At 31.8% G+C, this 18,314-nt stretch overlaps 3 protein-coding genes across 7 annotated transcripts; 1 reads left to right on the top strand and 2 right to left on the bottom strand.

The window, feature by feature from the left end:
* The first annotated feature begins 2,823 nt into the window (after positions 1-2,823).
* Positions 2,824-3,506, top strand: LOC127260423 (uncharacterized). The gene is made up of 2 exons (XM_051288157.1): positions 2,824-3,346; positions 3,436-3,506. Exons 1-2 carry the CDS (start codon positions 2,824-2,826, stop codon positions 3,504-3,506), a joined length of 594 nt encoding a protein of 197 aa, XP_051144114.1.
* Positions 3,507-3,710: 204 nt separating this feature from the next.
* Positions 3,711-7,306, bottom strand: LOC127261303 (stromal 70 kDa heat shock-related protein, chloroplastic). Its single transcript, XM_051289599.1, has 8 exons — positions 6,633-7,306; positions 5,980-6,232; positions 5,713-5,792; positions 5,467-5,609; positions 5,283-5,381; positions 4,999-5,188; positions 4,507-4,905; positions 3,711-4,324 (listed from the first exon to the last, which is right to left on the bottom strand). Exons 1-8 carry the CDS (start codon positions 7,179-7,181, stop codon positions 3,920-3,922), a joined length of 2,118 nt encoding a protein of 705 aa, XP_051145556.1. The 5' UTR covers positions 7,182-7,306; the 3' UTR covers positions 3,711-3,919.
* Positions 7,307-12,153: 4,847 nt separating this feature from the next.
* On the bottom strand, positions 12,154-16,619 carry LOC127261304 (octanoyltransferase LIP2, mitochondrial). 5 transcript variants are annotated; one of them, XM_051289604.1, is made up of 5 exons: positions 16,232-16,619; positions 15,488-15,573; positions 15,303-15,349; positions 12,649-12,910; positions 12,154-12,516 (listed from the first exon to the last, which is right to left on the bottom strand). In XM_051289604.1, the coding sequence occupies exons 4-5, from the start codon at positions 12,905-12,907 to the stop codon at positions 12,221-12,223; spliced, it is 555 nt and encodes a 184-aa protein (XP_051145561.1). In that variant the 5' UTR covers positions 12,908-12,910; positions 15,303-15,349; positions 15,488-15,573; positions 16,232-16,619; the 3' UTR covers positions 12,154-12,220. The 5 variants fall into 5 exon arrangements, with proteins under 5 accessions (XP_051145561.1, XP_051145560.1, XP_051145558.1 ...); XM_051289603.1 differs by having other exon boundaries at positions 12,154-12,525; positions 16,232-16,618; XM_051289601.1 differs by having other exon boundaries at positions 12,154-12,910; positions 15,488-15,626; positions 16,232-16,614.
* Positions 16,620-18,314: the final 1,695 nt, after the last annotated feature.

Genomic DNA, 18,314 nt, shown 5'->3' with positions numbered 1-18,314 from the left:
TATATTTGTATATTTTTTCGTACCAATGTCCTTTTACTAGTATTATAAAATACTAATTGAAATATTTTTGCAATTTTTTCTTAATTTATACTATATTTTGATATAGTAATATTTAATATTGAAATATTAACATGTGAGACCCGGTAGTAAAAAATATACTATTTACCTCCGTCCACCGCGAATCTATCCATTTGTATTTGGCGTCATTATTTTTAACATTAAAAATATCTTTATATTTATATAATTTTTTGTATAAATATCATTACATTAGTATTATAAGACACCAATGAAAGTATTTTTGACGTTTTTTCTTGATTTGTACTATTTTGATATAATAATTAATATTCAAATATTAATATGCGAAAAGTAAATGGATAAATTGGCGGTTGCGAATATAATATTTTATTTATTTATTTATTTATTTAGCAGCGATGTTTTTGGTGGTTTGTTAAAAACAAAACCAAAAAAGGGCAAAAAGAATTGAAACAAGCAACTGTTCTAATTAAAGCTCTCTTTCCTTCCATTGGTACGGAACGGCCGCATAGTCACCCCTCAGTCTCTCTCTCTCTCTATAGAGGACTATAAATATGCGAATCCCCAAATTGAGAAGGCGCTGCTGCCTGCATTGCAATGGCCATCATAACCTCCGCCATTTCCTCCGGTTCTTCTATGGACCGGTTCAAATTCATCTGCAGCCACGGCGGCAGGATCCTCCCTCGCCCTGCCGACGGCCAGCTCAGGTATGTCGGCGGCGAGAGTCGCCTCATCTCTGTGCCTCGGGACATCTCCTTCCAAGGTCAGATCTATCGCATCGCACACATTCAGTCATTCATTCATTCTAATTTCTATACCTTTTCGTTTCCTTTCAATTTGTAACTGCCTTGCCTTGCAATTTTGGATGTGTGAATGATCTGATGATTCTATGCTTGTGCGTTTTTACCTCGTTACTTGCACGGATTGAAATTGAAATTGAACTTTGTGTGTCTCTGGAAATGAACGAATCTTTCATTTCATTATTCATCTAACTCGTTGAATGTATTTGGATTACGAACTGCATCAATTGATCTTTTACCTGTGAGTTGAATTGAATCTGTATTTTCATTTACTAGACGACGACCTGGACTCACTCACTCTGACTGCTTTACATTTATTAATTTGTCTTCATAATCATGCCCATTCATGATTGTAATGTGATCATGTACTCTCTCTCTCTCTCTCTCTCTCTCTCTCTCTCTCTCTCTCTCTCTCTCTCTCTCTCTCTCTCTCTCTCTCTTCTTTTTTTTTTTTTTTTCATATGATTTAAATATAATATTATATTAATTTATAATAAAAAAGATAAAAATATAAAAGTAACGACGACATCGGTATAATATAAAATTTTGTTATTTAGATAATTTAAATGCTAAATTAGAAGACAGATACATTTATTTTGAAATAAAGATAATATTAATTATTAAATATCATAAAATTATTATGGAGATGTGATATTTGTGTTAAAAGAGTTTATTTTTTATTATTTAAATATTTTGTAAGAAAAAATAAAATATATTTTTATCAATTGTTTCTAAAAATTATGTAAATATTAAAAGAACATAAGTAATATTCCATTATAATCTTCAATATGGTAATGATTTGCTGTAATCGGTACATGAAAAAATGGATATAATTTTTTTTTTTTTTATTTTCCCATGTAAGTTAGAAGTCAATTATGCAATTATATATTGTTGATTTATGTTGCATTTATAATTTTATGATTACATCTTTTTTTTTAATTGTCAGCATAATTATTTCAGGCGGAGGAATTATTATTTTTAGTATAAATATAAACTTGTATTTTATAAATAAAATCAATAGACTCGCGAGATGCTTACTGGAACATTTGTAAACAAATAATAAAAGACAATTAATATAGAAATTATTAGTTAATAATAATATAAAATAAACAAATAAATAAATGATAATGTCAATTCTGTCTTATATATTTTACAATATTTTTTAACTATAATAAAAATAAATAAATATTTTTTTATTTCTCAATTTATTTAATTTAACAGTATTTACTTAGCCAAAACCAAAATCATATGCGAAATGGAAGGAGTATTTACTAGCTATTGAAAAGAGAGTTTCTCCTCTTCACAAAATGGCCATGCAAAACAAAGCATCAATAATATTCTTTCTGAGATTTCGCACCCCACTGGAATGGGATCACCAGCCCCTCTCCTATATATGCCATGGGATCCTTGGCATCAGCCTCCCCAGCCCCACCTAATACATTATATGTATATATATATATATATATATATTATATGATACTGTCTTTATCCTAAGTAATATGGACGTATTACTATAAATACGAAAATTTAAGTAAAGTATAATTACTATGTATTATATAGTAAAAATAATTATAAATTAAAATTAAAATAACTAAATAATTAAATTAAAATTAAAAAAAATTATAAAATTTAAAATTTATAATACGATTAAAGTATATAATTATTTTTTTAAAAAAAATGATAGATTATGTAAAATAAACAAAAATAAAAAATATGACAAATCATATAGACAAACGAAGTATATATTATGTATATATATCACTTTTGAGTGATAGAGTTGGATGAGGAGAGGGAGGTTGATGCCGAAGATCCCACGCCTCTATATATATATATATATTATACTTATATATCACACATATGTAGTGTATATATATCACTTTATAGGTGGGGACGTGAAGGGAGCTGGGATGGGGGGGGCCGGTGATCCCATCCCCACCCCACCTAAGTCTAAAGGTCATTTCCAAACTCCTCTCTTTCATGACCAGACCTCATGAAGAAGCTCAAATCCATAGTCGACGGAGAGACGGTCCTAAAGTACCAGGTTGCCGCGGAGGAACTCGATGCACTAGTCTCCGTCAAATCCGACGAAGACCTCTGCTACATGTTGGATGAAATCAACCGCTGCGAGGCTGCAGGGGGGCCCCGACTGCGGGCCTTCCTCTTCCCGCCAGCCCCCGTCCTGATGGAGCACCACCAAACGGGCTCCTCATTCGAGCTCCACACAGCTCTCGCCCACCGATACATCGACGCCATAAACGGCATCGTTCGCTGGCAACCTCACTCCATCAAGAAACACCCAATGCTGATGATCAATGCCGCCGCCCACCACGGGCTCTTCTCCTTGTCCAACTGCTCGTCATCATCGCCCGGGTCTCCGGACACCGAGGGCGGTCTGAACGGTGGCGAGCTGGCAACGGTTGCCCCGATCAACTATCATCACAATTATTACAGCACCAGCAGAGTAGATATGCATAAAGTTCAGAGTTCAACTAGCCTATGCAGCAGCAGCAGCAGTAACAACAATAACAATACTAATAATAATAATGGTGTTCTCCAAAGGCATAATAATGCCCTAAGACACCATCAAGTGGATCCCTTTCAGGAAAGAAGAAGGGTCCTGTTCCCGACTGGCCTCAGCCCCAGCCCAAGCACAGCAGCAATCGAGACATTTGAACGTATATAATCTACAAGGGCTTTCTTCATTTTATCCGGAAATGGTTTATAGTATCCATTTTTCATGTACCCAATCCATTGTTGCTTATCAGGGCATATATAAATCTTCCTTTCCAAGTAAGACACATATGGCATCGATAAAGGCATCATAAGAAAGCAGATCGAAAACAAGGAAAATAATAGATCAAGAAAAGCGGGACGGTGTAAGAAAAAATTCCTATAAAGAAGTTCCAAATGTTGTGGAAAAAACACTTGATCTAACCTTGGGATTATGGCAGAGCACTCATTCTCAAGAAATTCCAATCTCTGTTTTACCGTTTACCTTAAGACAAAATCATCCATCCTTTATAAACACAAAAGAAATAGACGAGCAAGCACCCTTCATTACAGGGATAAATTACCTGGCAAGTCTCTCACTTGCTGTCCGTGAAATCAGCATCAATGACATCACCTTCGGGGCCCTTGTCTGATGATTCTGAAGATCCACCAGCCGGGCCGGCACCAGGTGATGGGCCAGCGCCAGGAGCTGCCCCTGGTTGGTTGTACAGAGATTGCCCGAGCTGCATAACTTCTTGGTTCAGGGCAGCCATGGCATCCTTCATTGTTTGGGTTGATTCACCAGCAATGGCGTCCTTGAGCTCTCCTAGCTTGGCCTCGACCTTCTCCTTTACAGGGGCGGGGACTTTGTCACCGAGCTCCTTCAACTGCTTCTCGGTTTGGTAGACCACAGAGTCCGCCTGGTTTTTAGTGTCGATGGCATCTCTTTTCTCCTTGTCTTCCTTAGCAAACTTCTCGGCCTCTTTCACCATTTTGTCCACCTAAAGCATTGCTCGCAGAATAATATATACAGACTTCCATTAATAAAACTACGTAATATTTCAAAAACATATAATAACCTAATATAAGCCCTGAACCCTACAAAGAAGAAGCCAATTTACGTGGGTAAAATATGTGGCTGAAAAGCAAACGACTTGATTAAAACATCAACTGTAACAATTACCTCGTCATTTGGCAATGTGCTGGCACCGGTAATGGTGATATCTTGCTTCTTCCCAGTGCCCTTGTCGATGGCAGTGACTGAGAGGATTCCATTCGCATCAATATCAAATTTGACCTCAATTTGAGGTACTCCACGGGGAGCGGGTGGAATTCCATCTAGGCGGAAGCTTCCCAAGGATTTGTTGTCCCTGACAAACTCTCTTTCGCCTTGAAGGACATTGATCTCAACACTTGTTTGACCATCAGCAGCTGTGGAGAAAACTTCTGATTTCGAAGTGGGAAGCGTTGTGTTCCTTGGAATAATCTTTGTCATTACCCCACCCAGTGTTTCCAATCCCAATGATAGCGGACTTACGTCCAGAAGGACAATGTCACTAACATCTCCAGCTAAAACACCAGCCTAAGCAAATGGAAGATCAAATCAGCTATATAAAGCCTGTTTACTTGCATATGTCTATAATGTATCAGGCGGCAGAATGTGAGATTGAATAACCTGAACAGCAGCTCCCAGGGCAACAACTTCATCGGGATTGACAGTGACATTTGGATCCTTGCCGGTCAATTTCTTAACAAGCTCCTGAACAGCGGGAATACGTGTAGAGCCACCAACAAGGATGACCTCATCTATGTCACTGAACGAGAGTTTTGCATCCTTCAAAGAATTTTGGACAGGGGTTTTAAGCCTGAAGAAAAAGACAATACGCCACTCAGAAGACTTGCAAAAGACAATGTAGAACGCACTTTACTTATCTAAATAAGGAGTTGGTCGATAATTACCTGTCAAGCAAATCTGAGCACAACTCTTCAAACTTCGCCCGGGTCAGCGTGGTTTCAATATGTTTGGGACCATCAGCAGTGGCCGTGATGAAAGGCAAACTGGCAAAGGAGAAAAACACAAGTACGTCAAGATTGGCACATGTGTGTAACGGCTACAATGAAAGCTAGATAACTCCAAACATACCTAATATTAGTCTGGGTTAAAGATGATAGTTCCATTTTCGCCTTTTCTGCTGTCTCAGTCAAACGCTGAAGAGCTTGCTTGTCCTTCAACAGATCTATTCCCTCATCCTTCTTGAAGTTTCCAGCCAGCCAATCAACAATTCTCTGTAAGATATACAAAATACTCGATCAGCTAAATTTCCATAAGAAAGAAGATTTTATTTTTTACAGGTGAGCAACTTAGTGATCGGTGAGAAGGAAACCAAACCTTATCAAAGTCGTCACCTCCAAGATGTGTATCCCCAGATGTAGACAGTACCTCAAACACACCATCACCAACCTCAAGTACTAAAAGTAAAGTGAAAAAGAACATGAAAATCCTCGTAGGAAAATAAGTGTTCTAAATGCTGGGGGAAAAAACAATCCTGCATATCAGTATCAATGAGAACAAAACACTCCGCATCCCGAAGAAAGGAATAAAGGGCTTAAAGCAAAGACTCAAATATTAGGAAAAGGCACAGTTGTTTGTACATACCTGAGACATCGAAGGTGCCACCACCAAGGTCAAAAACCAGGATTGTTTCATTGCTTTTCCTTTCAAAACCATATGCCAATGACGCAGCTGTTGGTTCATTAATAATACGAAGAACTTCCAACCCAGCTATACGTCCAGCATCCTTAGTTGCAGTTCTTTGAGAATCGTTGAAGTATGCAGGAACAGTGACAACTGCTTTACCGACTTTGTCGTTCAAAAACTTCGATGCATCATCCACGAGCTTTCTCAAAACCTAAAGTCAGTGAAATTCATTAATCAGACGCACAAATCACCTTGAAGATATTCACCCAACATGCCACCAGAATAGTTTAAAATAATAATAGCTAAGCCCTCGATTGTCTGCAACAACAGACGCAATCTGCTACAAAATCTTAAGAAGATTGCCCGGAGTGTGCAGTGATGTTTGATATAAGAGAAGACCTCATGAGAAGCCATGTTCTTGACCTTTCGAATATAATGATCTTCTCTTTCGTACATATTAACACATATTTCATACACAATACAGAATTGAAATAAGCAAATCAATACTCAATATAAAATAAAAGAATAGTTTAAAACTTTCACCTGAATTGAAATGACAATGGAAATTATTAGAAGAATAATACAGTATGCAAAGATATATATATATATACCTGAGCTGAGATTTCTTCAGCCGCAAACTGCTTCCCAATGGCAGGACACTCGAGTTTGACATTGCCATTATCATCCCTCACAACACGATACGAGACCTGCTTCGACTCCTCATCCACCTCCGACATCTTCCTCCCAATGAATCTCTTCACAGAGAAAAACGTGTTCTCAGGATTCACCACCGCCTGGCGCTTCGCGATTTGCCCAACCAGCCTGTCCCCATTCTTAGTATAAGCCACAACCGACGGCGTCGTCCGCTGCCCCTCCGCGTTCGTCACGATTGTAGGCTTCCCACCCTCCATCGCCGCCACCGCAGAATTTGTCGTCCCGAGATCAATTCCGACGACCTTCTCCGCAACCACACGAAGCGGCCCGCAGCGCCTCGAGCCGCCACTCCGCGCCTTGCTCTTCAACTTCAGCCCGAACGAAACCGAATTATTGAGCTTCGTTCCGAAGAAGACCGTCTTCGTGCTGTTCCTTCCGGCCGGACTCCCCGATGCAAAGTGCGCCGTTGCACCGAGCGCATGAATTTGAGCGGCTGAGGACGCCATTTCCAGAGAATCGAGAAACCTAGAAACGGAAATGGAAGTTGGAAGGTTGGTAGAAACCCTAGAAATGGGGGGTGGGTGGGTGGTGGTGGGCGTAGGGTTTGAGAAGAAATGAGAGCGGAGAAGATAAGAAAGGGAAGAGGAATGGAACGGAGAGGGGTTTATCTATCGATCCATTTACCGGGTCGGGTTTCGTCTGCCGGGCGGGTCGCAGGCTGCTTCAGTTGGGGACTGAAGTTGCGAGTTAGGTTGGGACACGTGTACCATCTAGAAACCTCTACATTGGCTGGACGGCGAGACTTGAGAGTTTTTTTAAATAGAAAAAATATAAATATAAAAATAAAAATTTAAAAATTTTATTATTTATATCGATTTTTTTCACTAATAAAATATTACTTAAATAAAAAAATTCAAATTCAAATTATCCGAACCAAATTCAAAAAACCACAAATTTTGGGCCTCCACCGCTCCACCAGTGTATATGGTAACTCCATCTCCAATATTTTAGCTAGATATATATTTTTTAAAAATATCAAACATACAAAATTTGAGTACATATAAAAAAAAGGTTGCAAAAATAATATATTTAAGAATATATAATTGTATGTATCATAAAATTCGTTTTCATATGTACTTTTGAATATTTTAACACTATTTTTTTATTTTTTTAAAAATATATATATTATATGAAATGCATATTTCTTTTTATAAAATTTTAAATATCATATATTTAACTCTTTATTATATTTTTAAAAAAAATCAAAATTTTAAATTTCCTACTAAAACATCTTTCTAATTTCAAGATTGAGTTATATTGATTTAAAAATAATTTTGAATATACTCAGTCTACTATTTTTATAACAGTACCGAAATTATTAGAAAGACTATGAGACCAACTCCAATGCAGTGGGTTGAGCGAAAAATGGGTTGATCCCCCCTCATTTTTGGAGTAACTCTGTACCTCCACTCTATTTTTGGAGTGAAATTTTATGATATTTTGTGGTATTTTTTATATTTTTGTTATTTTTTGGAATGTATTGTGTAATTTTATTTTTTAGAATATGATATATAATTTTCTATATTAAATAGTTATGTATAATTTTATATTTTTTAAAAATAATGTATAATTTTATTTTTTAAAAGTGATGTATAATTTTATTTTTTGAAAAGTGATATAGAATTTTTTTTTAAAAAAAAATGTATAATTTTATTTTTAAAATTAATATATGATTTTACTTTTCGGAAAGTGATATAATTTTATTTTTTTAAAGTTACGTGTACTTTTATTTTATAAAAATTTATGTATAATTTTTTATTTTAAATAGTTATTTGTCTTGATAGCATCTAATTATTTATTTAAAATTATTTTATTTGTAATAGTTATTAATTATAATTGTTAATTTTAATATATGTAATTTTTAAATAAAATATAAATTATATGTGTACGGATTATAATGTAAAAATAATTAAAGTTGGGGTATAATTTATAAATATGAAAACTTATATAAAATAATGTAAAAGAAGAATATATATGGAATATAGTTTTTGGACTAAAAATTGAAGTTTATGATTCAATTAAAAGAATTGTAGATCAACTGCGTAGCAACTGCAAAAATGAAGCGATGGATCAAAAATGGCCTGAGTATGTTGTTTTTTTTTTTTTTTTTTTTTGCCAAAATAAGCATATGCATTTTTTTCAAATATATATATATATAATATATTTATTATTTTATATTACTTACACAATTTTCTATTTAATTGAAATGTCACCAACATCGTAGATATGATGAATGTCAAGTTAAAGAATATTTTCTCTCGTATCTCTTGAAGCCCACGTTGGTGAGAAATTAGGTATCGCTACTTGTGGCATCACTTCGCGTTAAATGAAATTGAAGTTTCGGCGTAAACAAAAACAAAAACAATAAATGTTTTTGTTTTTTTTTTTATTTGACGTATTTTTTATTTTAGTTTAATTCTAGATTTATGTCTTTTGTACCTTTAATTTAATTTCACGCTCTATTTTAATTTTGATTTAATATCATCATTAAGGTAATGTTTAAAAACACCTACCAATACTACTTGAAAAATATAATAAAAATGAAATTTCAATTGCAATCAAAGCTTATTGATAGATCGCTTCGGGTTGAGTGTTGATTGGATCAAATAAACACGCTGCTAATTTGAGTCCGTATATATTATCAAGATATAAAACATATACTCCTTCCGTCCACAAATTAATGTCCTACTTTCTTATTTGGGAGGTCCAACAAATATTGTCCTATTTCATTTTTAAACACAAATTTTACATTTTTACCCTCCATTCATTTATTACTTTTAATCTCTATCATGCAATTAAAGGTGAATTTGTCGATTCATAACAAAAAAAAAACAATCACCTAAAAAACTTTGCAAATATACTTTAGGACAATAGAAATTGGACGGAATGAGTATTTGATAGCTCATAATATAATTTTATGGAACACATATCTTAACATGATATAATTTTACAATACAATATATTGTTGAATTTTTGTACTTGAATTTAAATTTTTAAATAACAATAAATCAATTTAACCCTAAAATTTAAGGTATGCTCATGTTTATATTATGGATTGCGCACTCGATGTTTATATTTGTTTGATTGAGTACAAAATTTAATATATATATATATAATAAAAAATAGAATAACAAAAGAAATATATATATAAAATAAGAAAAAAAATCTATTAGTTTAATTATTATTCCCTCTGTCCCATCAATTAATCTTATTTTTATTTTTGTCTTATCCATGACAATTAACTCATTTCTATTTTGATAAAATTTACTAAATCAAAACATACTTAACATATACTCACTATCTCCGTCCCGTGAAATTAAACCATATTTTCTTTTTTGGTTGTCCTGCGGAATTAGTCACATTTCCTAATATAGTTATAATTAGTAAATACTAATTACAATTACAAATTTAACTATATTTTATTCAATTATTAATACTCATAACTTTTATTGTTTGTTTTATTGTAAATTTAAAAGTAGGGTTAGAATTTTTAATAATAAAAATGAATAAATATTCAATATGATATAAATAAGTGTTTATATGCCTAAATTTTTTTATTAATTTTTAATATAATATAGAAAATATTTGATTTGATATTTTACTATTGAAAATTAGTTAATAATGAGATTTAATTTAAAATTTGATTTTTATATTTCATTGTTTTTTTTTAAAAAAAAATCATTTATCACTATTATTAAAAGTGAAAAATATCAATTTGTTCAAATAATGCATGAAAAAAATACTAAAGTGTCAAAATTATTGTATATCGTAAATTTTTATATGATATGATACCGTACCAAACATTTTCAGCACGACAATTGCATATACTTTTAGCATTGTTGGTATAATATATACCAAAAATATCAATACAGTTTGATATTTTAGTATTTGATACATCGGTCTATATCAATAATTTAGTATATTGATACTAAAATAACTAAGTTTCTAATATATTCTTAAAATTGTAAAATTATTTTTAATTATTATATTTCAGCGTAAAATATTATATTTTGATACTATACATGTAATTCGTATTCAGATAATACCGAACTATATTGTATACCACACCAAATTTTTTGGTATATTAAAAAAATATATCAATACCATTAAAAAAAAATCGGTATACTGAAATCTGACATTTTCGGTATTTGTTTAGTACATTATGTGTTATTTCTGTAATTCAATATTTTTTCATCGATAAATTTGGTATACCAAATTATTGGTACAATATCTCATTACGATAAAATAGCATACTAAAAATTTTAGTACGATATATAAAATATGCATTATAATTTTGGTATTTAATATCGAACTATCCCTACCAACGATCAAATTCGAAAAATTTGATATTTTGTTTATAGTATTACAAATTTTAGTATTACAGCTGTTATTTTTTATTTAAATTATTACAATTAATTTTATTTTAGTTTATCTGATGGCATAATTTACAATCAATATAATAATACTTTTAAAAATAAAACAATTCAATAAATAAAATATTAAATTTAAATAAAATAAAATAAATAAATAAATAAAATTTCAACTTTTATTTCATTATTTCATCAAATAAAATAGTTAAAATAACATTTTATTACATATATTAAATTAACTAATCACATTAATTAACTATATAAATCAAATATTCTTAAACTCCGCGCATGAAAGAAACACAACTAATTTCACAGGACGGAAGAAAAATTTAATTAACTACATAATATATAATATGACTTAAAATCCACTCAAAATTCATTTATTTCTATCTTCCTTCTTAAAAAATAATAAATATTTTTATCTATATTTAAAACTCCACATCTTTTATAAAATTAATTTATATTAATTATAAATAAATAAAAGTATTTTTTATTTACTTATATTATAAAAATTTTTATTCTGTACACAATAATATCATATTGTATATATTTCTTTTATTGTTACAAAAGTTTTAAAATATTTAAATATATATTTTAATTTTTTTAATTATATGTTAAATTTACTTTAAAATTATAAATATTATTAATTAAATAAATAATAATAATATAACTCATTATTATTAAACAATTAAATTCTTACCTTTGTCCTTAATAAAAAAGTTCAATTATCTTGGACGAATGAATAAAATATTTTACTACATCATACATAAATTTTGACCGAGAAAAGACCTAAAATAATTATGACTGAGTACATATTATTCAACAAATTTTCTATATTTAACAAATTTTTTATTCTGAAATTGCTTTTAGTTTGCAAAGTCAACAAATAAATATATAATTATTATAAAAATAAAAATAAAAATGATGGCAGCAACTGTGCTGAAAGTGTAGTTATAAATAATTAGCATATATCATTATTACAAACATGTGCTATTTTTGTATTTTACGAGGACCAACTTGAAATGTCAAAAAAAATCAAATATTCTAAATTTATAGGACAGAAGGATATGATTTAACCTCCCAATTCTCAAGTAAAAATTCAATTCATAACCCAATCAAGGCAAACTATCAACATTTTTCCAAACAACATCAGCATAACCAAAAGTTCTAACAAAGCAAGAAATCAAATGATCATGAACAACCTCATCAGAAGGAAGTACCTGCAGCGTCTCCCTTTGCAAAGAAGTGACTTCCTTATCAACAATCCCACAAGGCACAATGTACTTGAAGTAGTTCAAATCCGGGTCGACGTTAAACGCGAGCCCGTGGGACGTGATCCCGGAGGATATCCGAACCCCAATGGCCCCGATCTTTCTCTGACCAACCCAGACGCCGGTTTCTCCCGTTTGACCTGCACGAGCTTTGACACCATACAAGGATGCCAAGTCAATCATGGTTAGTTCAAGCTTCTCGACATACTTTCTAGCTCCTAAGCCTAATTCACGTAGAGAAATTATGGGATACAGAATGGCCTGGCGAGGACCGTGGAACGTGACGTCGCCTCCTCTTTGTGTGTAGTGAAGCGTCGCCCCAATGGACTTGAGTTTCGACTCGGGGACCAATATGTTGTGATCCGTTCGCCTTTTTCCCAGGGTGTATGTAGGTGGATGTTGTAGTGACAATAGAGTGTCAGCAATCTGGTTTGTCTTTCTGTCGGAAGAGAGCTTCTCCTGCAACTTGAGTGCTTCAGAGTAATTGACGATGCCCATTTTCCATACCTCAAGGCGTCGGGGAAGCCCCATGTCCTGAATAACAAACTAGTTTGAGACATTCTTAACATAAATAGGAAATTTGCAATATCACTACTATGAAATCTATAAAAAAACAACACAACATCCAAATCCTATTTTTAGCATAAAACATTACCTCTAATACTTATTTTTTGATAAAAGCATGTATAATCCAAGCTACTCCAAAACTTATTAGTGTGCATTCCAACATATGCCATTTTTGTTTTTTTCAGAAATAAAAAAAAAAAGAAAAAAGAAAAAAAAGCCGATCCTAACACACATATTGCCAGTAGGAAGTGTGACTCAGTACACATTATGAATGTCCACAAATTTACACTAATTTATATTAATTATTACTATTATATATCAAATTAAAACCCAAGGGGTAAAAGAATCTTTACACAAAAAAAAGTAAATGTAAACATTTCCGGTGGACGGAGTAAGTATATACACAGTGAGACACATCAATTGATATCCATCTAAAGATATATTACTAGTAAGTAAATTGTTCAACAATGGAAGAATGGTCAAACAAACATATTGTTCGTGAATTTATTTTGATTCAACTTATTCACACTTACTAATAACTACTTTAATAAGCTAACAAGTTAAACTCAAACACAAACTTCAGTCCATTGCATTCACAAACAAGCTCAAGCCTTCATTTGGGAACATTTGTAAATGTTAGTTAAGAACATGAACTGATCTCTTCACATAAGTTATATTTATTTTGTAAGATTGGACTTACATTCAGTGTTAGATAATATACATTAACCATGTAATAAATAACAGTAACTAAAAAGATGAGCTGAGTTTCATGAACTTAATGTCGCCAAGCTGATCATTGATGCTATAAATTTTAATGTGCCGAGCATTTGAAACCAGCCAAAGCATTGTTACGAAGGAGATCTTTTGTATATTTATCAGAAATGAACTTATAGGCAATACCTTTATATTTTGTCAACACATTGAAATATAGTTCGCTTAGCAAGATGAAACTATTAAATGCACTATACTGTGTACTTTCTTTGCTTTGAATGGAAAAAAACCCACTATTATGTCCAGCATATTCTACAAATATATATATATGTAATTTTAGTCGTGCAAGTGGAACCTGTTATCAACTTTGCCCCTCTTCAAGGTTAACTAGCATGGAAATGTCTTGTATCTACTTGTAACACTCATACATACATTAGAACCTCCAAGTGTAGTTTCCACCAACATGTGTAATTGTCATGCACAATTCACATATACAATATGTAAAGAACTAATTTGCACTTCAAACTGTATACAGAATTGTGTTCCAAGATGTTTTTTCCTGCTATAAATTAAAAAGATTTAATGAAAACTCGGATCATGGATTCCATTTAAGCAAATTATTGGATAACAGGATGAGGTGACCATGAAATTGTGTCCCATGTGTTCCAGAATTCGGAAGGCAGAACAGAGGGGACTTACTAATTCTATTACCTCACAAGCATGTGTGTTTCTTTTGATTTGATTTGGAGAATTTTAGTTTGGGTTTAGTATTAAAATAATGTATGATGAGATATTTTGTGAGATGAAAAAATTTTACTCAGCTCCGTCCCATAACAAACTATCAATTTTTCCATTTTAGTCCGTCCCATAACAAAGTATCCATTTTCCTTTTTAGTAATTGTACTATCTACCTAACATTACAATTACCCTTACAACTTACAATATATTGCACAAATGTCATTACCTTTATATCACACCATACTAATAAGGTTATTTTAGTCATTTATCCTTTATTCCTACTCCATCTCAATATAATACTAATATTTCTAAAACTACGTGTAAAAAGCAAACGGATACCTAGTTATGGGACGGAGGAAGTATTTTTTTCAGGAAAAGCAAAGTCCAAATAGTAAAATTTGGAAGTTCAGTACAAAAGAAACACACCCGAATAACAAGGGAGGATGGGAATGCTAACTTAAACAAACTTACACCACCTCCAGCAAGCTCTATCTTAATCACCTAATACTATTTTTTTAAATACACTTCTCTACAACAAGTTCCGTTTCTAGCTCCAAAAAAAGTGCAATGGCTCGAAACCATTGCTGCAACTTTTGAGCAAAATGGATATGGTTGGAATGGCACCCAAATTCAGAGTAAAATTGAGATAATTAGGGAAGATAATTGTTCATAACACTAACATCAAACTACTACAAATAAACCAGACATTTAAGTGCTGCAAAATAGGAATTAGGAGCAAAGCAAGGTGGGTAATTCAAAATCAAATGGAAACCAGTTATGGTCCGCAACAACAATTTTAATTTCATTTATCTCCTCCTCAGCTCATTCTTAGATATTATCAATCAATAAAAATTCAAATCAAACTGATTGTTCTAAGAAGAACAAGAAAAGAAGAAGGCAGCCAGCATACCTCGACGAAACATTCAAAATCAAGGTTTGTTGCCGGTACCTACAGATCTGCAAAAACTGGAGGTTAACAACTGAATCGATAGAATAACCAATTTCGTCGAAATTTATGAACTAACTTAGACATTCCCAACCGGTTTCGAAATACACCATCAAACGGGAATCAATAATGATTTCTTTCAAATGTACCTGAACAACTGGCGTCAGCAGCAGCAGGATGAACAAGAAGATGCGAACTTTTTTCGACAATGCATCACAAATGATTGGAAGGATTCCTACTTAGATTGAATAGCATGAGATAATTTATTACATCTCTTTGCCATGGGCACTACAAAACAAACCAACAACCAAGAACAAACCTTCCAAAGATACGTCATGGTATAGGATCCTTTGGACTACAGAATCAAATCAGATTCTAGATCAAGATCTGATAAGTAAGAGTCTAACAAATTGGAATTCATTTACCAACAGATTTTTTATCTTCCATTTGAATTCATTTCAATAATTCTTTTAATTTCTTTAACAGATGCAATTGCTATAGCTCGTCAATAATAAATCTTTCAAACGAGTAATTCAAATGAAAATAGAATTAACAGAAAAGGAGTTGTTAATGACGCTCGAACAAATACCTTTTTTAGTGCTTAACCAAATTCAATTCACAGTGATTCCCTATGCAATATTAACCTCAATCAATCAGAATAATCTCAATAACACACAGCAATCTAAAAGTTTAACAAGCAACCAAGAATTCCAAGGATAAAATAGAATAGATTCACAACCAACAAAGCTCTTAGCCACACAATATAAGTTCATATCAACAAAATAAAGGTCAACAATAACACAGATATGTAGAGGTTCAGGCAATCAAAATTCCTCCAGAAAGAAAATCAACACCAACTTCAAATTAAGCGCAATAGGAAAAAAAAAATTTACCTCACGATCGATTGATGAAGAAGATAGGAGATAGAATCAACACTCAAATTGGCCTGTAATTGTGGCTGAGGATTTTCGCCGGCGGTCGGACGAAGGCGGCGGCGCTGGAATTCAGGGCAAGAGAGAAGGAGCGACGGCGCGGAGGTGAAGAGGGGAGGCGTCGGTGGAAGGCGGCGGCTTCAGGGCGACAGTGAGCGACGCCTAGCGTGGCTGAGGGAGACGAGGCTGGGAGCGGTGGCGATGGGTGGTGCTGGTGGAGAAAGGGGGAGAGAAGAGGCGGCGGCGCTGGTGGCTGGTGGTGGAGTTGCCCTTTCTGCCCTTCCACTGTTCCACATATTCACTTCCTACAAAATCCTTGGAAAATTACTATCCAACCAATCAAATCAGTAACATTTAATTTTTATTAATATTAAAAATATTTATATATCTGCAATTTACTTCATAAATAATATTATATTTGTATTATAAAAAATAAAATATTTTGTATTGTATATCGCTATAATAATTAATATTAAAAATTCAAACACAAAGAAAGTCCCATACTACCAGGACCAAAAATAAAAATAAAAATAAAATAAAATAAAATAAGCAAGTAAAGGGCAAGTGCTTTGCTTGTTTTGTAAAAACAACATATCTAGTGTGTGTTTGTTTTATTTTTAATTTTTGAAGGGGAAAAAAAATAATTTTGAGGTAAAATATAAAAAAAATATATAGATAATATAAAATAAAATGTGTGTATAGTATATTACTCCTTTAAAATGTGTGTATAGTATATTACTCCCTTCGTCCACGAATAAAGTATATATTTACTTTTGGCGCAGTGTTTAAAAAATAATAATATTTTAATTATAGTCGGTAGTTAAAAGTAATGTAATGATATTTTTGTTTTTACTTTTTGGTATAAAAATAATGATGTGATGCAAAGTAAGGATATTTGTGGAAAAAAGTGAAGTATTTAATGAAATGTTTACTTTGTAATTAGACGTCCCAAAATAGAAATGTGTATACTTTCTCGCTGGACGGAATGAATATTTTTTTTTTAAATAAATATATTAAATTTTTTTGACAAAACAAACAAACTCATATTTTCTAAAATAAAATAATATACTCCCTCCGTCCCACCACAATTGACACTATTTTTATTTTTGTCTGTCCCGTAACAATTGACACATTTCTATATTTTTGGTAAAAATTATTAAACCAAAACATATTTAACAAATATAAATTAACTTAATTAACTATATAACATCGTAAATGACGTAGATCCACTCAAAACCCCTTTATTTCTACCTCTCTCTTCAAAAAAATAAATATGTTTATCTATATTTAAAACTACACATCTTTTACAAAATTGATTTATGTTAATTATAAATAAACAAAAATATTTTTTTTATTTACTTGTATTACAAATACAGAAGATTTTATTATCTACAAAATGATATTCATATTCCATATATTTTTTAATTTATAATTTTAAAGTAAAATTATATATATGATTAAAAAATTTAAATATATGTTTAAATATTTAAAAATTATATAGCAAATTATTAATTATATAAAAAATAATATCATAATATCATAACTAATTATTATTAACTAATTAAACATCCTTACCTTAAATACTGTGCTCCTAATCAAAGGGTTCAATTATGTGGAATGGATGGAGTATTATAAATATTTATAATTTTTTATATTATTTATACTATCTCCCATGAAGAACATTATTATTTTAAATTATTTTACAAAACAAACAATCTTGAGTTGCCTCTAATCTGTTATTATTGCTAACATAAAATATTTTTAAGAATTTTTTATTATTTTATTAATGATTGTGTCAAGGTGTGTTTGTTTGGGGATTGGATTGGATTTACACTATTCATCCTATTTTTTCTCAAAAAAAAAATGTTAAATCAAACACCTATTTTTTATTTTTTATATTATATTAAAAATCAATTTTACATTCAAAACTTCACATCAACACCTATTTATATCACATCATACAACTATTCAAATTCAAAATTTTTACTATTCAAATCTTAACTCAAAATTCAAACCCCCAAACAAACGCACCCTTGTGTCTTTC

Source organism: Andrographis paniculata, unplaced genomic scaffold (assembly GCF_009805555.1).
Source record: "Andrographis paniculata isolate CXL003 unplaced genomic scaffold, ASM980555v1 Contig62END, whole genome shotgun sequence".
NCBI lineage: Eukaryota > Viridiplantae > Streptophyta > Magnoliopsida > Lamiales > Acanthaceae > Andrographis > Andrographis paniculata.
This window is presented reverse-complemented; position numbering and strand designations above follow the sequence as displayed.